Source organism: Maylandia zebra, linkage group LG12 (assembly GCF_041146795.1).
Source record: "Maylandia zebra isolate NMK-2024a linkage group LG12, Mzebra_GT3a, whole genome shotgun sequence".
Taxonomy (NCBI): Eukaryota; Metazoa; Chordata; class Actinopteri; order Cichliformes; family Cichlidae; genus Maylandia; species Maylandia zebra.
The window spans coordinates 22,189,347-22,206,165 of NC_135178.1; the positions used below are offsets into that span (position 1 = coordinate 22,189,347).

Genomic DNA, 16,819 nt, shown 5'->3' on the forward strand with positions numbered 1-16,819 from the left:
TTGGATTCAGACTCCAGGACCTTCTAGGTGTAAGACAACTGTGCTGTGCAGCTCAGGTCAGTGACTACGCTACTCATAGCCAATTTCCCAAGTATGGGTGTAGTTTATTATTATCCCATTAAATAACGGCTTTGACATTTCTTAGTACTGTTTCCTGAAGTAGCTGTTACAGGTGACGTCAAGCACCGCCCACCCCCGGAAGACGTCCTAATCTGACGCTGAACCTGAACGAGTCCTCGTCGGGATGTAAACATGGTGATAGGCAGATGAGAGAAACGCCACAATGGTCTTCGAAAGCGTGGTTGTAGATGTCCTCAACCGATTTTTAGGGGACTACGTTGTCAACCTTGACAGCTCGCAGCTAAAGCTCGGCATATGGGGAGGTAACTGAACTTGTGTTTGTCATTTTACTTGGTTAGCTCGCTCTCTAAGCTAGCTAGCTAAATGCTAACGTACGCTAGCCACCAGGCGTATGACACTAACAGCTGAGGAAGCTGTTAGTGTCACTTTACGCGTCCCCAAACCAGTTTAAACTGTTCACCGTGAACGAGACAGTGCAGTCAAATGTTGACATCGAGATATATTGAAACACAGCGTTATTTCCGACTGTTCCAGTCATCTTTTTTTTTTTATTATCTTATTTGCTCCCGCAAGTCTGTTTGAGCACTGCATGCATACGAGCGTCTGGGAATCATGCATTTCGAGGTCACACCCTTTTACACAGCCAGGTTATGACTCGGTACTGTGCTTCATACTAAGTACCCACTCGTTCCAAGAAATCTTTGGCACTGTACACAAATATGAGTATTTGAAAATTGGCTTTAGCCGCTGAACCTGGATCAATTTTTAAAACTAGTAACTAAGTCAAACCATTAAGTACTTTGTTTTACCAAACTTTATCTTAATACCAGCTTCTCTAATCAACAAATGTATAAAAACGAGTTGTCTTTCATAGACTGTTTTACATGAGTAATATGTCTATGAATAATGTGTTACGATTGATTTGAATTATTGGAGCTCTATGGTGCGAGTTGCATTAAGTCAAAAGTCCTGAAACCTCTTTAATTAGATTGAGTTTCTATATGAGCTACACTTTACCCAAATGGTAAGCCATAATGCTGTTACCATAGTAACAACGTTTTCCTGGCCCTCTAGGTGATGCTGTGCTTAATAATCTTGAAATAAAGGAAAATGCCTTGGTAAGTTGCAGTTAAGTGTGTGAGTAAACAGCATTAGTTATTACATCCTGGCATTCACAGATATGTGTTTATTTATTATTCATTGTGCTTTGTTGCAGAGCCAACTTGATATTCCTTTTAAAGTGAAGGCTGGTCATATAGGTAAGACTTACTCTTACTCTGGCTCATACTGACCATAATTGTTTAGTTTAGTACCTTTGTACAGAAGAACCTTTTCTTACTTGGGTGTTTTTGTGATTAGGGCGTCTCCAACTGAAGATACCATGGAAGAACCTATACACACAATCCGTGGAGGCCACGTTGGATGGTGTCTACCTGCTTATAGTTCCCACAGCAAGTAAGATGATTTAATATGTGCATCAAAATAAACAAATTTGATCCAAGTATTCACAGTAGGCATTGCAGTGTATAAAATGAATGAAAAACCACATTTAGTAGACACACAGTAGCTGAATATTGTTGGACACCTTTGGTAAGCTGAGTAAGCCACTTGTGTTAATATGTTTTAAAGATTCAAAAATACATTAAAATAATTTAATTCTATTAAAGTAAAAGTATTTATCAAATATAATAATACAGAAAGATGCACATTTTTTCTGGTGCTATTTCTTTCAGGCATAAAGTATGATGCAGAAAAGGAGGAGAAGCAGTTTCAGGAGGCTCGCCAGAGGGAACTACAGCGGATAGAGCAGACAAAGCTGAAGGCTGCTGAGCAAGGTCAGGGTGCATCTTTATTTTATTTTTTAAGGTTTTTTGTAAACACGTTACTATAGAAAAGCTCCTCAGTGTGTATCTGTTTGTATGGCAGTGTTTCCTGTAGGTTTTGTATGAAAACAGCCTTTGTCATGGTCAACAGGTTCTTAGAGAAAAAACTCCAAATGTTGATATTTCCTGTTGGCTCTCATCTGCTGCTCTCTGGCTGTGTAAACATAAGTCATGCGCTCCAGTGCGTGAGCCAGTGGGCAGTAGAACATTTGGTGTTGACTTTGCATAGACAAACAAGCAATATCAAAATTTATAAAATATGTCGTATAGTCACACACACAGATTTAATGTCATATGGTCATGGTTTGTATGGCTGCGAGTTCCTGTGCAGCCAGCGTTTTTCACCCTTTTTCTGTTATGTGTGGTTTAGCACTTGAGTATCACACCACTTCAGCAGTTGTCTTTCCTTGTAGTGGTAGACTGCTGTGTTGCTGTATTTTGGGACAGCCTGGTTTTGTCATTTCAACAATATACATTTGCCATTAGCTAGAAAAAATCTATCCTTGATAATTGACTTAATAATTGACCACTCATCTTGGACATGAATATCAGGGTATATTTGGGCTCTTAATTATGTCTTTGAACTGGTATTTTTCCAGATTTGTACAACATACATATTTGATGAGTTTAAAAAGAAATGGCATTCATTCCATGCCTATGATGAGTGTGTAAACTCCTCACCATAAGTATCTGCCTATCTACAAGCTATTCTTTTTATAACACTATGTCCTCTTTCAAGGTGAAAAGTGTTGTATCTTAATTTCTGCTGTAAATTTGCCATTTACAGCATGTAGGTGAAAATACAGTGTAGGTTTGTATTGTATTTCTAAATTTAAATAAAAATGTGTACTATTTTTTTTTTCTTTTTTAAAACGTTTTGAGATGCAGCTTTATTAACAGCAATGTGATTCACTGACATTCTTATGTAAGCTAATATTTGCGTACATGCTAAAAAAGGAAAGGTCAGAAATAATCATTAAAATATTGAAAGTAAAATTTAGTTATCTGTAAAGTTCATCAGGCAGTCATGAGAGCTAAGGCCAGCTGAATGTCATTCCAATTATACAGAAATACACAGTGAATGTGTATCGAAGGTCCTTTAGAGAAAATCTTCAGGAATTTTTGGGACCTGCTGGAGCCTCAAAACCTAAATCGTTTGCATTTTACAGAGAATCCCAAGCTTGAGAAACAGGACACTTTTACGGAAAAGCTTGTCACTCAGGTCATTAAAAACCTGCAAGTCAAGATCTCTAACATCCACGTGCGCTATGAAGATCATGTGAGTATTCAAGCTGAGTTACCATAATAATGTACAATTTTATCTATGGTCCTTCAAGTTTATACATGTTTCCACTTTAAATGAACTAAACACTGTTTCTAGAGCACTTTACAATAGAAGAACTGATTTTATTTTATTTTTTGTCTTAACCACACCATAAGGCTTAGCTCTTTATTTTCCTCCTTTTTTTTGTTAATGACAGGTAACAAATCCAAACTGCCCTTTGTCATTTGGAGTGTCACTGAAAAACCTCAGCCTTCAGGTGATGTGTCTTTCCTGTCAAATTATATGCTATTTTACATTTAGATATTAAGCTTTTAATGAACCTCACTGCTTGTTTGACCGTACAGACAGCTGACGCGAAGTGGAGACCCAGTCTTTTAGATGAGAAGTCCAAGTTTTTCTTCAAGGTAAGAAATCCAACCATGTTATCGACCTTGTTTACCACCACTGTACAGGTGGTATGGAAGGTAGGTAGGTGTTTTTAATAAAAAATACCACATACACGTTTAATAGCATTTGTTTTTGGCTTTAAAGTAGTTTTCTGAAGTTAAAGACTAACTCTTGGAAAACTTCATTGATTTTTCTTTCAGCAGTGTTATTTCCTCATAATTTTGGAGCATAAGCAAAACTTTAAGAAGTCCTTGTCAAACACTGTCAGCTTTTTTTCTTGTAATCGCAAACAGCTTCATCACTAATTGCTTTATCTTTCTTGTTTTCTCAGCTGGTACAACTAGATAACCTGTTTGCCTACTGGAATGTTAACTCAGTACTTTTCTCCAGTCACACTTCAGATCGGGCCCTGGTGAGTCACTGTATTATTAACGTATTAATATGTACTTGGAATTAGCCATCTCCTATTTTCCTGGAAGACACAATGCTAGTGTTATGTTGTGATCACACAGGGCACAGATCTTCGGTTACACAGGAGTTATGTAAAGGTGTTTCATTTAGCACTATGTCATACACATGATATAGTAGTGGGTTTCTTCCATACATTATAGTTAAATCAAAACAAAAAAGAAATCAAATATGTTAGGAGGCCAAGAAATTAGCAAAGCAAAAAAACAGTATGTAAATAAATCTTCACTTCCTCTGCGTTCTTACAGCAACATCTCCAGAGCAGCATGGAGGTCCACTCCTCTCACGACTTCAGTGAGTGTCATTCTTGTGGAACTAAGTTCAAAGCACATTACATAACGTCTATGAAAAATTTTGCAGACAGAAAGTGATGAAGAAATGATTTGTGATGATATGCAATGCCACTGCAGCACCAACCCCCCCCCCCCCGGGTGATTCACAGAGTTTGATTCACCACCACTGAGTCACGAGACCAGATTTTCAGCACATCTCAACAGATTTTGTTTTCAGTTTCACTTTAAGGCAACAGCTTACATATTTTTGAACTGACAACATTGGTAAAGTTTTTTAAGTTCTTTATAGATAGATGCAAATTTGCAATGTGCAGCACAAAAGGTAGTGAATCCATCTTAATGCTCACATTTGCAATTCTTAAATCATCTTAATTCCTTTTGCTGTTCCACAGTTTTTCGCCCCATTTCAGCTGATGCAAAACTGCGGATGAATCCCAGGTCAGATGTGGATTTCTCCTCCCCTAAAGTGGACCTGATGGTCAATCTCAGAGAGGTGGCAATTGAACTCAACAAAGCCCAGGTGTGTGTGTGTGTGTGTGATAGAGATGTTTAAACTTGTATGTGTTAAAGTTTCATTAAAATAGAATATTATAAGAAAGAGAGAGCTAAAGAGGGTTGTTAAGGATAAACTACATAAACAATGTCAGATAATAACTGCACTAGAGTACTTTGTGATGATGTAATTGCTGACTTCCTGTTATTCCAGTACATTAGCATCTTGGAGCTGCTGTGCTCAGTGGATATGATGTCACGTAATCTGCCATACAGGAAGTACAGACCCGAGGTCCATGTTCACAAGAACGCCAAAACATGGTCAGAAGACACTGTCACATATTTATCACATCATTTCCTCTGTCCTGTGTTTCTGTAATCTTTTTTCAAAAACTGGATCCCATATGTACATGTCATTTACCACATTACATTCGGTCCACTTAGTATTACAAATTGTTACATTGATTCCCTGATTTCCAGGTGGAAGTATGTGATCACAGGCGTCTTGGAGATAGATGTGAAGCCAGGTCTCCACATGTGGTCATGGCAACACATTCGCCGACACCGGCAGATGGTAAAAAGCTACAGAGAGCTCTACAAGACAAAGATCACCAGCAAGAAACCCAGCGATGAGGTTCTCAAAGACTTAGAGGTGGGGTGGAACTAAACTGAACAGGGGAGAGGGAAAAGGGAAAAAGGAAATAAACAGAGAGACTATGGGACTGTTTGCCTTTCTAGTCTATGTTTTCACATTATTGTCTTAAGACTAAAACATTTGAATTATTATAATTATTATAATTTTTTATATTTCCCTGCTGCATATAAACAGTTTAGACAGGTGAAAGTTTTGAGTTTAATTTGATATACTAATATTACCAGTAATTCTGTTTTAATATACATTTCATACCTGTTGTCACTGTTATAAGACAAATGCTTGCGAAAGTTGCTTTACTTGACTGTAGTGATCATAATTGAAGGCCTATGTCAAAAGTAAAGCTAATATAATATGGAAGTAATTGATTACAATAGTATTACTTCTCAGTAGCTTTCTAAAGTGATGTCTGTCATATTTCTAGCCATAATTGCTCACAAAGATATCTAGTATTCAAGCCTACAGGGACTGATTGAAGTGCATTAGAGCTTGATGCTGAGTTTTTGAGATAGACTTGAAAATAATTGAATTTAACATCTGAAATTAAATGTGTTCTCAAGTTCTTCTCTATTTTTATTAGTATCATATTTCCCCAAAAATAGAACTGTAGTAATTATAGAATCTAGTGAAAGCTCTAATCGATTTCTTTTGTGTTTATTCTTAGAAGCCCGAGAAGACTTTGGATATTTTTAACATCACTTTGGCCAGACAGCAGGCTGAAGTGGAGGTAAGCTTTTTGTATCACATAACTGAGAGAACTTCAATAAGCTTAGACACCTTGTGTCTGATTTATGAATTGATCAAACTGTAATGGCTGGATCACATTTTGCGCTTTGTCTTGTGATCTCAAGTTGTTGCACAAATCCATAAAAAAGGACAACAATTTGAGATTCATTGGAACTATGCACAGTACAGTGCCTCTCAGCAACTTGGTGCTGGCGTATGTTTGTTCCAGCAAGCCAAAAGGCCAAATTAGGCACATAATCGATAATTATACAGTAAGCAAAGGAATGTAGGGGGTTGAGGATTAGGCTGCCATGGTTCCAGAAGGTGCAGCACTGTGCCGTTAACTGTAAATTTACATATTCTGCACAATTTCTCTTATATTTCATTTCATTTATTTATTTATAAAGCACATTTAATAACAACAGGGAGTTGATCAAAGTGCTGTACAAAATAACAATTAAACAATGACATTAACAACAACAACAGGTAAGAAAATTAAAAGAAAATTAGGATAAAAGAATTGGCAACTCTCATACAGTTTCGAAAGCCAGAGTAAAAAAATGTGTTTTAAGATGCGATTTAAAAAGAGTAACAGTTGGGGCCTTTCTAATGTGGAGAGGTAGATCATTCCACATTTTTGGTGCCACAACCGCAAATGCCCGATCTCCTCTGAACCATCCTAGACTTATGTAAGGTAAGGAGTAGATGATCACTTGATCGAAGGGCTCTAGAGGGCGTATAAAGTTGCAAAAGGTCAGACAAATAGTCCGGTGCCTGGCCATTTAGCACTTTATAAGTCAAAAGTAAGATTTTGAATTTAATTCTAAAACGCACTGGAAGCCAATGAAGGGAAGCAAGCACCGGAGTAATATGTTGGTGTTTCTTCACACGAGTCAAAAGGCGAGTTGCAGCATTCTGTACAAGTTGGAGCTGAGCCAAGCTGGACTGACTGGCACCCACATATAGTGAATTGCAGTAATCCAGTTGAGATAAAACAAACGCATGAATTGCTCGTTCCAAGTTTTTAAAAGATAAAAAAGATCTCACTTTGGATAGGAGCCTTAATTTAAAAAAGGACCGCTGGACAACTGAATTAATTTGTTTCTCAAATGTAAGTTTGTTATCCAAGAAAACCCCCAGGTTTTTTACATGCGTTTTAACAGCACATGTTAGGTTACATAAGTCCAAATCTGGCGCATTGAAATTACAGCTTGGTCCAAAAATAATTACCTCAGTTTTATCCTCATTGAAGGTAAGAAAATTTGAGGCCATTCAGGTTTTAATTTCGTCAAGACATTTGACTAGCGATTCCATGGGCGTGGAGGTGTTTCTATTAAACCGAAGATTAATCTGGGTGTCGTCGGCATAAGAGTGAAAGCAGATGTTATGCTTCCTAAAGATCAGGCCTAGGGGCAAAATATAGATTGAAAAAAGAATTGGGCCTAATACGGAACCCTGCGGGACACCACAAGTAAAAGGAGCTGGGGAAGAAATAAAATCATCAAGGCTCACGGAAAAAGTCCTCTCGGAGAGGTACGACCTAAACCATTCCAAGGGGATACCTTTGATACCACATTGCTCCAAACGGGAGATCAGAATGCTGTGGTCAACAGTATCAAAGGCTGCAGTTAAGTCTAAGAGCAGGAGCACAGCTGGGTCTCCTGAGTCAGTGATTAATAAAATATCATTAAGTATTTTTAGGAGGGCAGTTTCTGTGCTGTGGTGGGTTTTGAAGCCTGACTGGAACTTCTCAAAAATATTATGACTATTTAGAAAGGTTTGGAGCTGCTCAAATACAATCCTTTCTAGAATTTTTGACAGAAACGGAAGCTTGGAAACAGGTCTAAAATTAGCAAGAACAGAAGAATCAAGGTTCGGTTTATTGGCTGCACTACAGCGTGCTTGTATCCAGTTGGTACTACTCCAGAACTGAGACTACTATTAAAAATAGTTAAAATGTCAGGACCGACTACCTTAATAATCTTTTTTAGAAAATGGGTTGGGCCTCCATCTGAGGGATAAATGATGCTAACAGATCATTTGTGGGCTGGTCAGGTTTTTTTCCTTGCCATCTTTCCTCAGAAAAGTGAAAAGGGGGAAGCATTTGACATTTTGTTTCGTCTCCTTCTTTAGGCAAGTAAAGCAGGCCTGCGTATTTACCGTCCTGGGATGAAGATGGAGGAAGAAGAGTCTCAGGGTTGGATCAGCTGGATGTGGAACTGGGGGGCACAGCCTGATACAGAAAGAAAAGAAGTTAAGACTGGAGGTAGGTTACAGATAGACATGTACATGTGGAATGTCTTTGTAGTAACAGCCTGTAATATTAGCTTTTTTACTCCTCCTATGTCCGTTCCATTTATTCTTCTTACCATCTCTGTGTCAGGGTTTGATGAGCTGTTAACCCCTGCTGAGAAAGCCAAACTCTACACTGCCATTGGATACAGCGAGACTGCTGCTAATCCCAACCTGCCAAAGGATGTGAGTCACTTTCCCCCACGACACCCCCTCAATTACTAATAATACACTTCCACTTGGTTATCTGTCGCACAGAAGCAAATATTACAATTGTAAAAAAAAACAAGTATTCTGTTACTTTATCTTTATACTCTTTGTGTCATATCTTTAAGTTTGAGAACATGAAGGTCAACTTCCACATGGAGAAACTGTCCGTGTCAATTAATGATGACAAGGACAAAAACGAGATCATCAGGCTGACTGTGGGAGAGCTGTACTCCACACTCACACAGAGACCTGGAGCACAAGCCATCAAGTTTGTTCCAGCCTTCTAAAACAAAATAACAACTTTGTAGCTGGTCTTTTTTCTCCACAAGGGTAGATACTTGATAACACTAGCTTGTTTGTGTGTGTGTGTGTGTGTGTGTGTGTGTGTGTGTGTTGTTTGTTTTGTTTTTTTCTTTTCTTCCCAGAATCACAGCCAAGCTTACTTTGTTTGAGGTCACTGGCCTCACCAATAAGCAACCTCCACCAATTCTCCTTTCATCAAGGAAGGCAGCCATAGGAGCAGGGACCCCACTGCTTTGTATCCTGTTTGAGACCAACCCCCTGGACGAGAGCGCTAACCAGCGGCTTCACGTAGAATCACAACCCTTGGAAATCATCTATGATGCTGTGAGTGGTTCACTGAGTGTGAATGAGCAGCAAAAATAAAAACCCTCAAAAGCAGTACATATATACATATTTGACTCTGTGTGTCTGTGTAGATAACTGTGAACAGCATATCAGCGTTCTTCAGGCCTCCTGATGACATGCAGCTGGATGAGCTCACGAATGCAACCCTGATGAAACTGGAGCAGTTTAGAGACCGCACAGCCACTGGTGAGTTTAAGATAAACTGCAGATATCTGCTATCATGATTAATCTTCTAGGATCTCTAAGGACGTCTTTGATGGGCGAATGTTTACATTCCTTGTTTAGTCTTCCTGTTTATGTTCTTGAAAGTGATTGTTTCCTGAGGGCTTTGGAAGATTTTTCAAGGTTTTTTTTTTCATTATTGAAGTTTTCTCCTTATTAGAACTTTTAGGTGAATTTGCCATTTAAACATTACTTAAATTAATAGAATCTCAGGGTTCATTAAACAAAACCACACATTTAGTTAATTTTATGAATCCCACAACAATAAGATTCACCCACCTTTGGAGACAAAACTACTATTGATAACCTATTAACATTTTATATTTCAGGTTTACTGTATGTGATTGAAACACAGAAGGTTCTCGACCTGAAGGTGAACTTGATGGCCTCCTACGTGATCATTCCACAGACCGGTTTTTACAATGGCACTCAGAACATCTTGCTGTTGGATCTTGGTCATTTCAAGGTGGGGAAGTGTCAAATGTGAATAAAGATTGACAGCAGGCTGGAAATCCAAGGTAACTTACCAATATATGCCTTCATGTTTCTGTGGTTTTACAGATGTCCAGTCAAAGCAGGAAACATCTACCTCAGCTGTGTGTGAGTTCCAGCAACATTGAGGACATCATGTCCAGAGCTTACGATAGCTTTGATGTACAACTTGAAAGCCTACAGTTTCTTTATAGCAAACCAGGTACACACACATACACAACACAGTTGTAACACATTTTTGACTGATACACATAATGTTGATTGATGAGGTGTTGTTTTTATTCTAACTACTGTTTAAAAATCACTAAGCTTAGGCTTTGTTTGTATTGATAGGTTTTACACAGCAAAAAAAGTCATACAGACAGCATTGAGGAAATGTCTTTATGAAAGTGATTGGCACTTGTAGCTCTAATGGCTTTACTATGTCTTAGCAAAAAAATATTCCATTGATTTCAGGTATTGTGTCCTGGAAGGGATATTGCTAAACTTACACATTGATCCAACAGACATATTTCTTGTTTTTACTCTGCCTCTGTTTGGACTCAGTAAAAATAAATAATAATAAAACTTTATCTTTATGTGATAGATGGTAACTGGAAAAAGGCCCGCAAACAGAAACAGTCACCCCTCCACATCCTAGAGCCAGTGGATCTAAAGGTGGTTTTTAGCAGGGCAATGATCAACAAAGACTCCCGCATGCCAAAGTAAGTATGTTTCTGGTTGACAGTCAACTGATGGTTAAATGAAATCTTTGTACGAAAATCTGAACTTACTCTTAACCCTTTTCTTTGGAGAAATTAATACTTTTCTTTCCCCCCCTCCCCCCTGAAAAGTTTCACTGTAAAAAAAAAGAAAAGAGAAAAGACAGGAAAAAAAAGTGCAGTATTGAAGACGGATTCTAACACTAGTAAATATTCATAAATATAGTGCGGGTTCAGATACACAACTTAAAATATTTATCTTGTAAGGACCAGAGCTAAGAGTATTACGTAAGCTTAAGTTTCAGGTTATAAGTTTTGTTTGCATCTTTGTGTATGTGTTTTATAGATATAAGATGTCTGGAGAGCTTCCTCTGTTGTCTCTTCGTATTTCTGATGTAAAACTTCGAAGTGTTCTGGAGCTGGTGGACAGTATCCCGCTGCCTGAAAGCAAACCTGCTACACGTGGCAATGCTCCATCATCAACTCCAAAGGTAAGATCAGAGGGTTATGGAGATGGTCCTCTCTGGATTTCACTAAAATTTGGCAACAGTTGGGTGAACTGAATTATGATGATCGCTGCTATGAATGAGAAGGAAGCCTCAGCTGAGATGGTTCATTTTTTCCCCAATTTAAAAAAAAAAAAAAAAGCAAAACAAGCAAACAAAAGAAAAACATCTCAAATTTGAAGGCTTGAGGGTTTTGCATTGAATGAATATACAAATAGTTGAATATTGAGGTGGAATTGCCTGACTAGTAAAAGTAAAGATAGATTTTATTACTAACACTGTTAATACAACTGTTTTTATTTATTTTCTTTTTTTTTTTAGCCTAGGCAGTCTTTCACCCCTCATCTCACTCCCAGAAAACCTCTGAACTTTGATCAACGCTCTTCTCTCATTTTTGAGTCATGTGAGACCATCAGCATCACCTCATTAGGTAAGACACAGTTTTGTTTTGGTCCTACTGCTAAATATCTTTAAAAATCCTGTGTGTATTCCTACCACAGATTGTGTTTATTTTTTAATTATATCCCAGGGTCAGAGGAGGATCTGTTCTATGATGCGCCCAGCTCTCCCATCGGGGAGAAACCATTTTTTCCAGACAATCCCATGCCGCTGCGCTATGTCGATGCAAGCAAAAGAAAAAGTCTCATCAAGGAAGACGCACAAAAGAACATGACTGACTTCTTTATGACATTTGAGATCAGTGAGGTACAAAAATATTTTTTTCCCTTTCTGCACAATTAAACATAGTTATTAAATTCTGTAAGAATTATTTTTATTTAACCTTGTTATCAGTCATTTTAGTTATTTCTGTGTGAGATAAAAAGAAAAAGAAAATTCAAACTCTGCCTTTTCTCTTTAGCATTCCTCAGTTAAATTTCTCCACCTCCTTTTATTTTTGTGACCACCTTTATCATCATCTTTCCCATTTTTCCATCGTCTCTCTGTCTTCTTTGTCCAGTTTTCTGTTCAGCTCTGTCGTTTGTCTGGAAGTATGGAGGTTACGGTGCTCCACTTAGATATAGAGGGTCTGGGCACTGAGCTGAAGCTGCGCACCTTTGACATGACGTCTAATACCTACTTGCGAGAGATCTGCCTCAAGTGTCCTGAATACATGGGTCAGTAGATACCAGCAACGCCTTAATTTTTGTTAAACATTTGATGATTACAGTTATCCTAATAAAAATGTGCAAATCATCAGGGCAGTCTTTGCTTAATTTTTTATTAGGCATGTTTTGTTTTTTCCTTGCACAGATTCTGAAGACAAGCAAGTACAGCTGATCACTACACTGGACAACAAAGAAGTCGACCTGCTCACTCTGGAGTATATCAAAGTAATATGGGATACGTTACGTGAAAACATTTCAGAATATTTTCTATAAATATTTTAAAACTGTGGAAAATCACCTTAATTTTAAAGATTGGATGAATTTTTCTAGGCTGACAAGAATGGTCCCGACTTCAAGTCTCAATATAATAACACTGAGCAGCTCATCAAGGTGAGGGAAATGTTAATAACCTAGCAATAATATTTATTTTATTTACTTAATGTTCCCATTTTGTTATTTATAGCATGATGTTATTTAGGGCATGCTGAGAGATGATGAAATAGGCCACAGTTAACAGCAGTGTTTCTTCTACAGTAATTATTAATAATGGGTAGAAGAATCAAAATATCATTTCAGACAAAAAGGTTAATTTTCTTCATCAGGTGACCTTTTCATCACTGGATGTTCACCTCCATACGGAGGCTCTCCTCAATACCATGAACTTCCTCAGTAAGCTCCTTCCTGAATCTAATAAGAAGGAAGGACAGCAGGAGGAGCTTCCCACTATCCCTGAGGAAGACGATGCTGAAGCAGAGAAGGAGGAAGAGAAAAAGGAGGAAACTGCTGTAACCAAGAAAAAACGTAACTGATATTATCTGCACGCTGTTATTGTCTCACCATTTATGAGAACATTGTACTACTAGAGCAGATATTTCACAGTTAATGAAACAGATTTTCAGAGCAGTATCAAAGGTTAAATGTTACACTGGAAATACATTTCCTTTTTTTGCAGGTAATGTCTTTATTTCTTGTCCTTCACCTTTTTCCCCCAGCTTCAAAAAGGTCAAAATTTGCAGATGTGGTTAATCTGCATATCAAAACTGATCTCCGCTGCCTTAAAGTTTTCATTCGAGGACAGAAGGCCAGGATCTCAGAGATCAGTATTGAAGGTATGAAAGAAAGAGTTTTCTGTGTACTAGGTACTCTGGCAGTGCTTTCAATAGGATTTATTAATTGTTTATTATTTCTGCTATACTCTGCTGTATATAGAGTTTTCTAATGAACTTTTTCTAGTCAAATCTTCAATTCATTGTACAACTTGGGGCTTTCGTAATTGTCTAGGTCTGGTTTCCGAGGTCCTGATGAGGAAGAAGGGGATGGAGGTTTCGGCCAAATTGAAGAACATTGTGATTCTGGACTGTAACAAAGAAGCTTTTTACAAAAAGGTACCGACTGCTAGTGCTTATGAATGTTTACCATTGTACTTAAAAAAAAAACACAAAAGAAATGGTCATTGTTTCCCGCATTGATGTTTCTGGTCTTCATTTGTTATGTTTTTGTTTTGTGTCACTTGCTGATCATGTGGCACAGGCAAATCTGAATAACAACTTTTTCTGTGCCACTCTGTTTTTTCTAGGCTGTGTCCATAGCAGATAAGGAAGTGTTTCACTTCCACATGGTAAACTATACAGATGCGACTGAAGGAGATGCCTATCTGGACATGTCTAACGTTGACACTACTGTTACACTAAGTGTGGGCTGCATTCAGGTCATCTTCCTCAACAAGTTTCTCTCATCTATACTGGTAAGAATCACGTTTCTGGGCAGAATTAATCTGTTGCTCTTATCAATTTTTATCACATGTAAAACTGAAGTGGTGTTTTAATTTATTAGATAAGGTAATAATAAAATTATAATTATAAATATAATTATTTACGTTACCTCTGTATATTTCTGCATTCCAACTTGATCTTATTAATTTTTCTCCAAAAATATTTTTCCCCACCCCATCTCCTTACAGGAGTTTGTCAATAACTTCCAGGAGGCTAAAGAGGCACTAACTGAGGTAACAGTTCAGGCTGCAGAAAAAGCAGCATCAGGCGTGAAAGAACTGGCTGAACGGACCACTCGGATCGCTCTTGATGTCCACTTCAATGCACCCATCATCTTCCTCCCCCAGTCCTCCTCTTCATCAAATGGCATTGTAGCTGACCTTGGTCTGCTTTCTATCAAAAATCGTTTTGCCAAGCAACCCTGTAAATCAGATGCCAGCATCCCACCTGTTGTGGATATAATGACTGTGAGACTGACTGACCTTAAGATGTTCAGGTCAGTTTCTGTGGGAGGTATTATTTAAAAAATATGCATGCTTGTGTTTGTGATTGATTAGAATTTGCAGTATTCCGACAGACCTTTGTAAATCTATGTTTTTGTTCCTTTCAGAGCCAAATTTAAAAATGAACGTTTTGAAGAAGAGATCCAACTGCTGAAGCCAGTGAGCCTAGACTTGGAAATCCGTAGAAATCTATCTTCCAGCTGGTACCACGAAATACCTGACATAGATATTGGGGTCCATCTAAAGCCCATGAGTGTAAGTATATATATATTCATATATCTTACCTGTTTGTTTGTTTTTTGATTTTTAATCCCACGATTGTGTAGAGGCTTATATTGAGAATTAAAAATAGTTTTATCAAAATCATCTCTCTATGTTCCCAACAGCTGCTCCTATGCCAGAATGACATGATCATTGTCCTGAGGACTCTGAATGAGAACCTGTCAGAGAAGTCTGATGCTGGTCCACCTCCAGCTGCTCTGCCTGCCACTGACCCGTCCTCTGACTCTGTATCCAACAAAGACTCCCAGGAGTCTGGCACCACTGGACCACCCAGCAGTAAGTTGTTGTTGTTGTATATGGTTATGTTTGATATGGTTATGTGTGTTTGGTAGAGCTTTAAATATAGACATATGATTTAACAGCCTGGTCAGATAACTTTTTACCAAAAAAACAACAGAAAACAAAAAACAGATGAGTTGTTGTTTGACAGGGCATACTTACACAAAACTATGTAGCTAATGAAATCTGAAACATGTTCTCCTTAATTAGTGCACAATTCTGACTAAAATCCAGTAGCTTGTCTTTTAATCCGAACTCTGCGCTCTGATTATGCTGTTAATAGGTAACACAGTGGTGACAGCTGCTGTTGTAGAGACACAGAAAAACAGCAAGCTGAGAAAGAACACACTGAAACTAAACTTCAAGTTTGACTCACTGACTGTGGTTCTGTACAGCTCCAATGAGGATAAGGTAATGCCAAGTCTGTTACATATGTACAAACATACACAAGTCATAACTACATCATAGAATTAGACTTGTCAGTCTGTATTTTGTGAGGCACGTTTAGTAAAGAAAGTCTGTGTAATTTCTGTTTTTAATAGCAGTTAGAACCACAACGTGAGCTGTCAGGCCCACATCATGACCAGTCACACCCACAACATGAGCCGTCAGACCCACATGATGAGCAGCTGAAGCTAGCAGAATTTACTCTGGGCACCATCTCCACCTCTGTCCACATGTACTCCGACAGCTCCATGAAGGCCTCAGTACAACTTGCTGAATGCCTTCTAGACGACAAGAGGCCAAAAGCCAAAAGTATCACCCCAAGGTACGGCTACCACTTATAAAGCTAGTGACACACACAAAAAAGCCATGTCTTGACGGATCAGTGTAAAGTAAATTATTTTATTGTGTTCACTCTTTTTTTTTCTCATAGTCCTATTTTGTTTTTCTCTAGGATGATGGCAATGTGTCCTGGTGCAGAACAGAACAACATGGTGGAAGTGAGCTATCGTCAAACCCGTGAAGGCACCACTTTAGATACAGTGGTGCAGGATGTGTATCTATGTGCCAGCATGGAATTTCTGCTCACGGTGGCCGATATCTTCCTTAAGGCCACCCAGCAGGGTTTTGCCCAAGTGCCACAACCCAAGAACAGTACTGGTGCTGGCGATAAGAAGAACATTAACTCATCGGTCACATCTAAAGAGTCTGGTGAGTTGACTTTATCAGTTTTAATGTTTTAATCTAGTTAACCGAAATCATGTCAGTTCTCTTAATCGACAAGCTTAAACTGCCAAATTATTCCCATCTTTGTTTTGCCTTATGTTTATAAAACTTTCATTTTTGACTATTTCATTACAATACAACATTTTATAGATGCTTTAAGATAATATAGATGTTATATACATTTATATAGTGAGTCTAGATTATGAGTTTTGTGATTATCAAGTAGGGCTGCTCAATTAATCGAATTTTAATCACGATTACGATCTGGGCTTTCAACGATCATTAAAAATGACTGAGCCGATTATTAGCCCCTCATTTATCCGCGACACCTTAAAGGCCGGTCCGTGAAAATATTGTCGGCCATAAACC

At 38.2% G+C, this 16,819-nt stretch overlaps 1 protein-coding gene across 5 annotated transcripts in view; it reads left to right on the forward strand.

Moving 5' to 3' along the window:
- The first annotated feature begins 212 nt into the window (after nucleotides 1-212).
- Nucleotides 213-16,819, forward strand: part of vps13a (vacuolar protein sorting 13 homolog A) — a 46,690-nt gene continuing 30,083 nt past the window's right edge. For 4 of the 5 annotated variants that reach the window (XM_012918019.3, XM_012918021.3, XM_014414433.3 and 1 more), the window contains exons 1-38: nucleotides 213-383; nucleotides 1,156-1,199; nucleotides 1,298-1,340; nucleotides 1,441-1,536; nucleotides 1,815-1,916; nucleotides 3,134-3,243; nucleotides 3,446-3,505; nucleotides 3,594-3,653; nucleotides 3,968-4,048; nucleotides 4,353-4,398; nucleotides 4,790-4,917; nucleotides 5,104-5,210; nucleotides 5,370-5,541; nucleotides 6,206-6,268; nucleotides 8,401-8,533; nucleotides 8,651-8,745; nucleotides 8,895-9,037; nucleotides 9,195-9,396; nucleotides 9,489-9,603; nucleotides 9,969-10,105; nucleotides 10,201-10,333; nucleotides 10,718-10,835; nucleotides 11,179-11,323; nucleotides 11,660-11,768; nucleotides 11,868-12,043; nucleotides 12,297-12,453; nucleotides 12,590-12,669; nucleotides 12,775-12,834; nucleotides 13,047-13,245; nucleotides 13,437-13,553; nucleotides 13,726-13,829; nucleotides 14,021-14,188; nucleotides 14,405-14,712; nucleotides 14,827-14,974; nucleotides 15,106-15,277; nucleotides 15,564-15,691; nucleotides 15,823-16,049; nucleotides 16,179-16,435. In XM_012918019.3, coding sequence (XP_012773473.3) covers nucleotides 284-383; nucleotides 1,156-1,199; nucleotides 1,298-1,340; nucleotides 1,441-1,536; nucleotides 1,815-1,916; nucleotides 3,134-3,243; nucleotides 3,446-3,505; nucleotides 3,594-3,653; nucleotides 3,968-4,048; nucleotides 4,353-4,398; nucleotides 4,790-4,917; nucleotides 5,104-5,210; nucleotides 5,370-5,541; nucleotides 6,206-6,268; nucleotides 8,401-8,533; nucleotides 8,651-8,745; nucleotides 8,895-9,037; nucleotides 9,195-9,396; nucleotides 9,489-9,603; nucleotides 9,969-10,105; nucleotides 10,201-10,333; nucleotides 10,718-10,835; nucleotides 11,179-11,323; nucleotides 11,660-11,768; nucleotides 11,868-12,043; nucleotides 12,297-12,453; nucleotides 12,590-12,669; nucleotides 12,775-12,834; nucleotides 13,047-13,245; nucleotides 13,437-13,553; nucleotides 13,726-13,829; nucleotides 14,021-14,188; nucleotides 14,405-14,712; nucleotides 14,827-14,974; nucleotides 15,106-15,277; nucleotides 15,564-15,691; nucleotides 15,823-16,049; nucleotides 16,179-16,435 — 4,843 coding nt within the window. In that variant the 5' untranslated portion in view covers nucleotides 213-283. The remainder of the gene's footprint in view (nucleotides 384-1,155; nucleotides 1,200-1,297; nucleotides 1,341-1,440; nucleotides 1,537-1,814; nucleotides 1,917-3,133; nucleotides 3,244-3,445; nucleotides 3,506-3,593; nucleotides 3,654-3,967; nucleotides 4,049-4,352; nucleotides 4,399-4,789; nucleotides 4,918-5,103; nucleotides 5,211-5,369; nucleotides 5,542-6,205; nucleotides 6,269-8,400; nucleotides 8,534-8,650; nucleotides 8,746-8,894; nucleotides 9,038-9,194; nucleotides 9,397-9,488; nucleotides 9,604-9,968; nucleotides 10,106-10,200; nucleotides 10,334-10,717; nucleotides 10,836-11,178; nucleotides 11,324-11,659; nucleotides 11,769-11,867; nucleotides 12,044-12,296; nucleotides 12,454-12,589; nucleotides 12,670-12,774; nucleotides 12,835-13,046; nucleotides 13,246-13,436; nucleotides 13,554-13,725; nucleotides 13,830-14,020; nucleotides 14,189-14,404; nucleotides 14,713-14,826; nucleotides 14,975-15,105; nucleotides 15,278-15,563; nucleotides 15,692-15,822; nucleotides 16,050-16,178; nucleotides 16,436-16,819) is intronic. The other variant, XM_012918020.3, reaches the window with a different exon arrangement.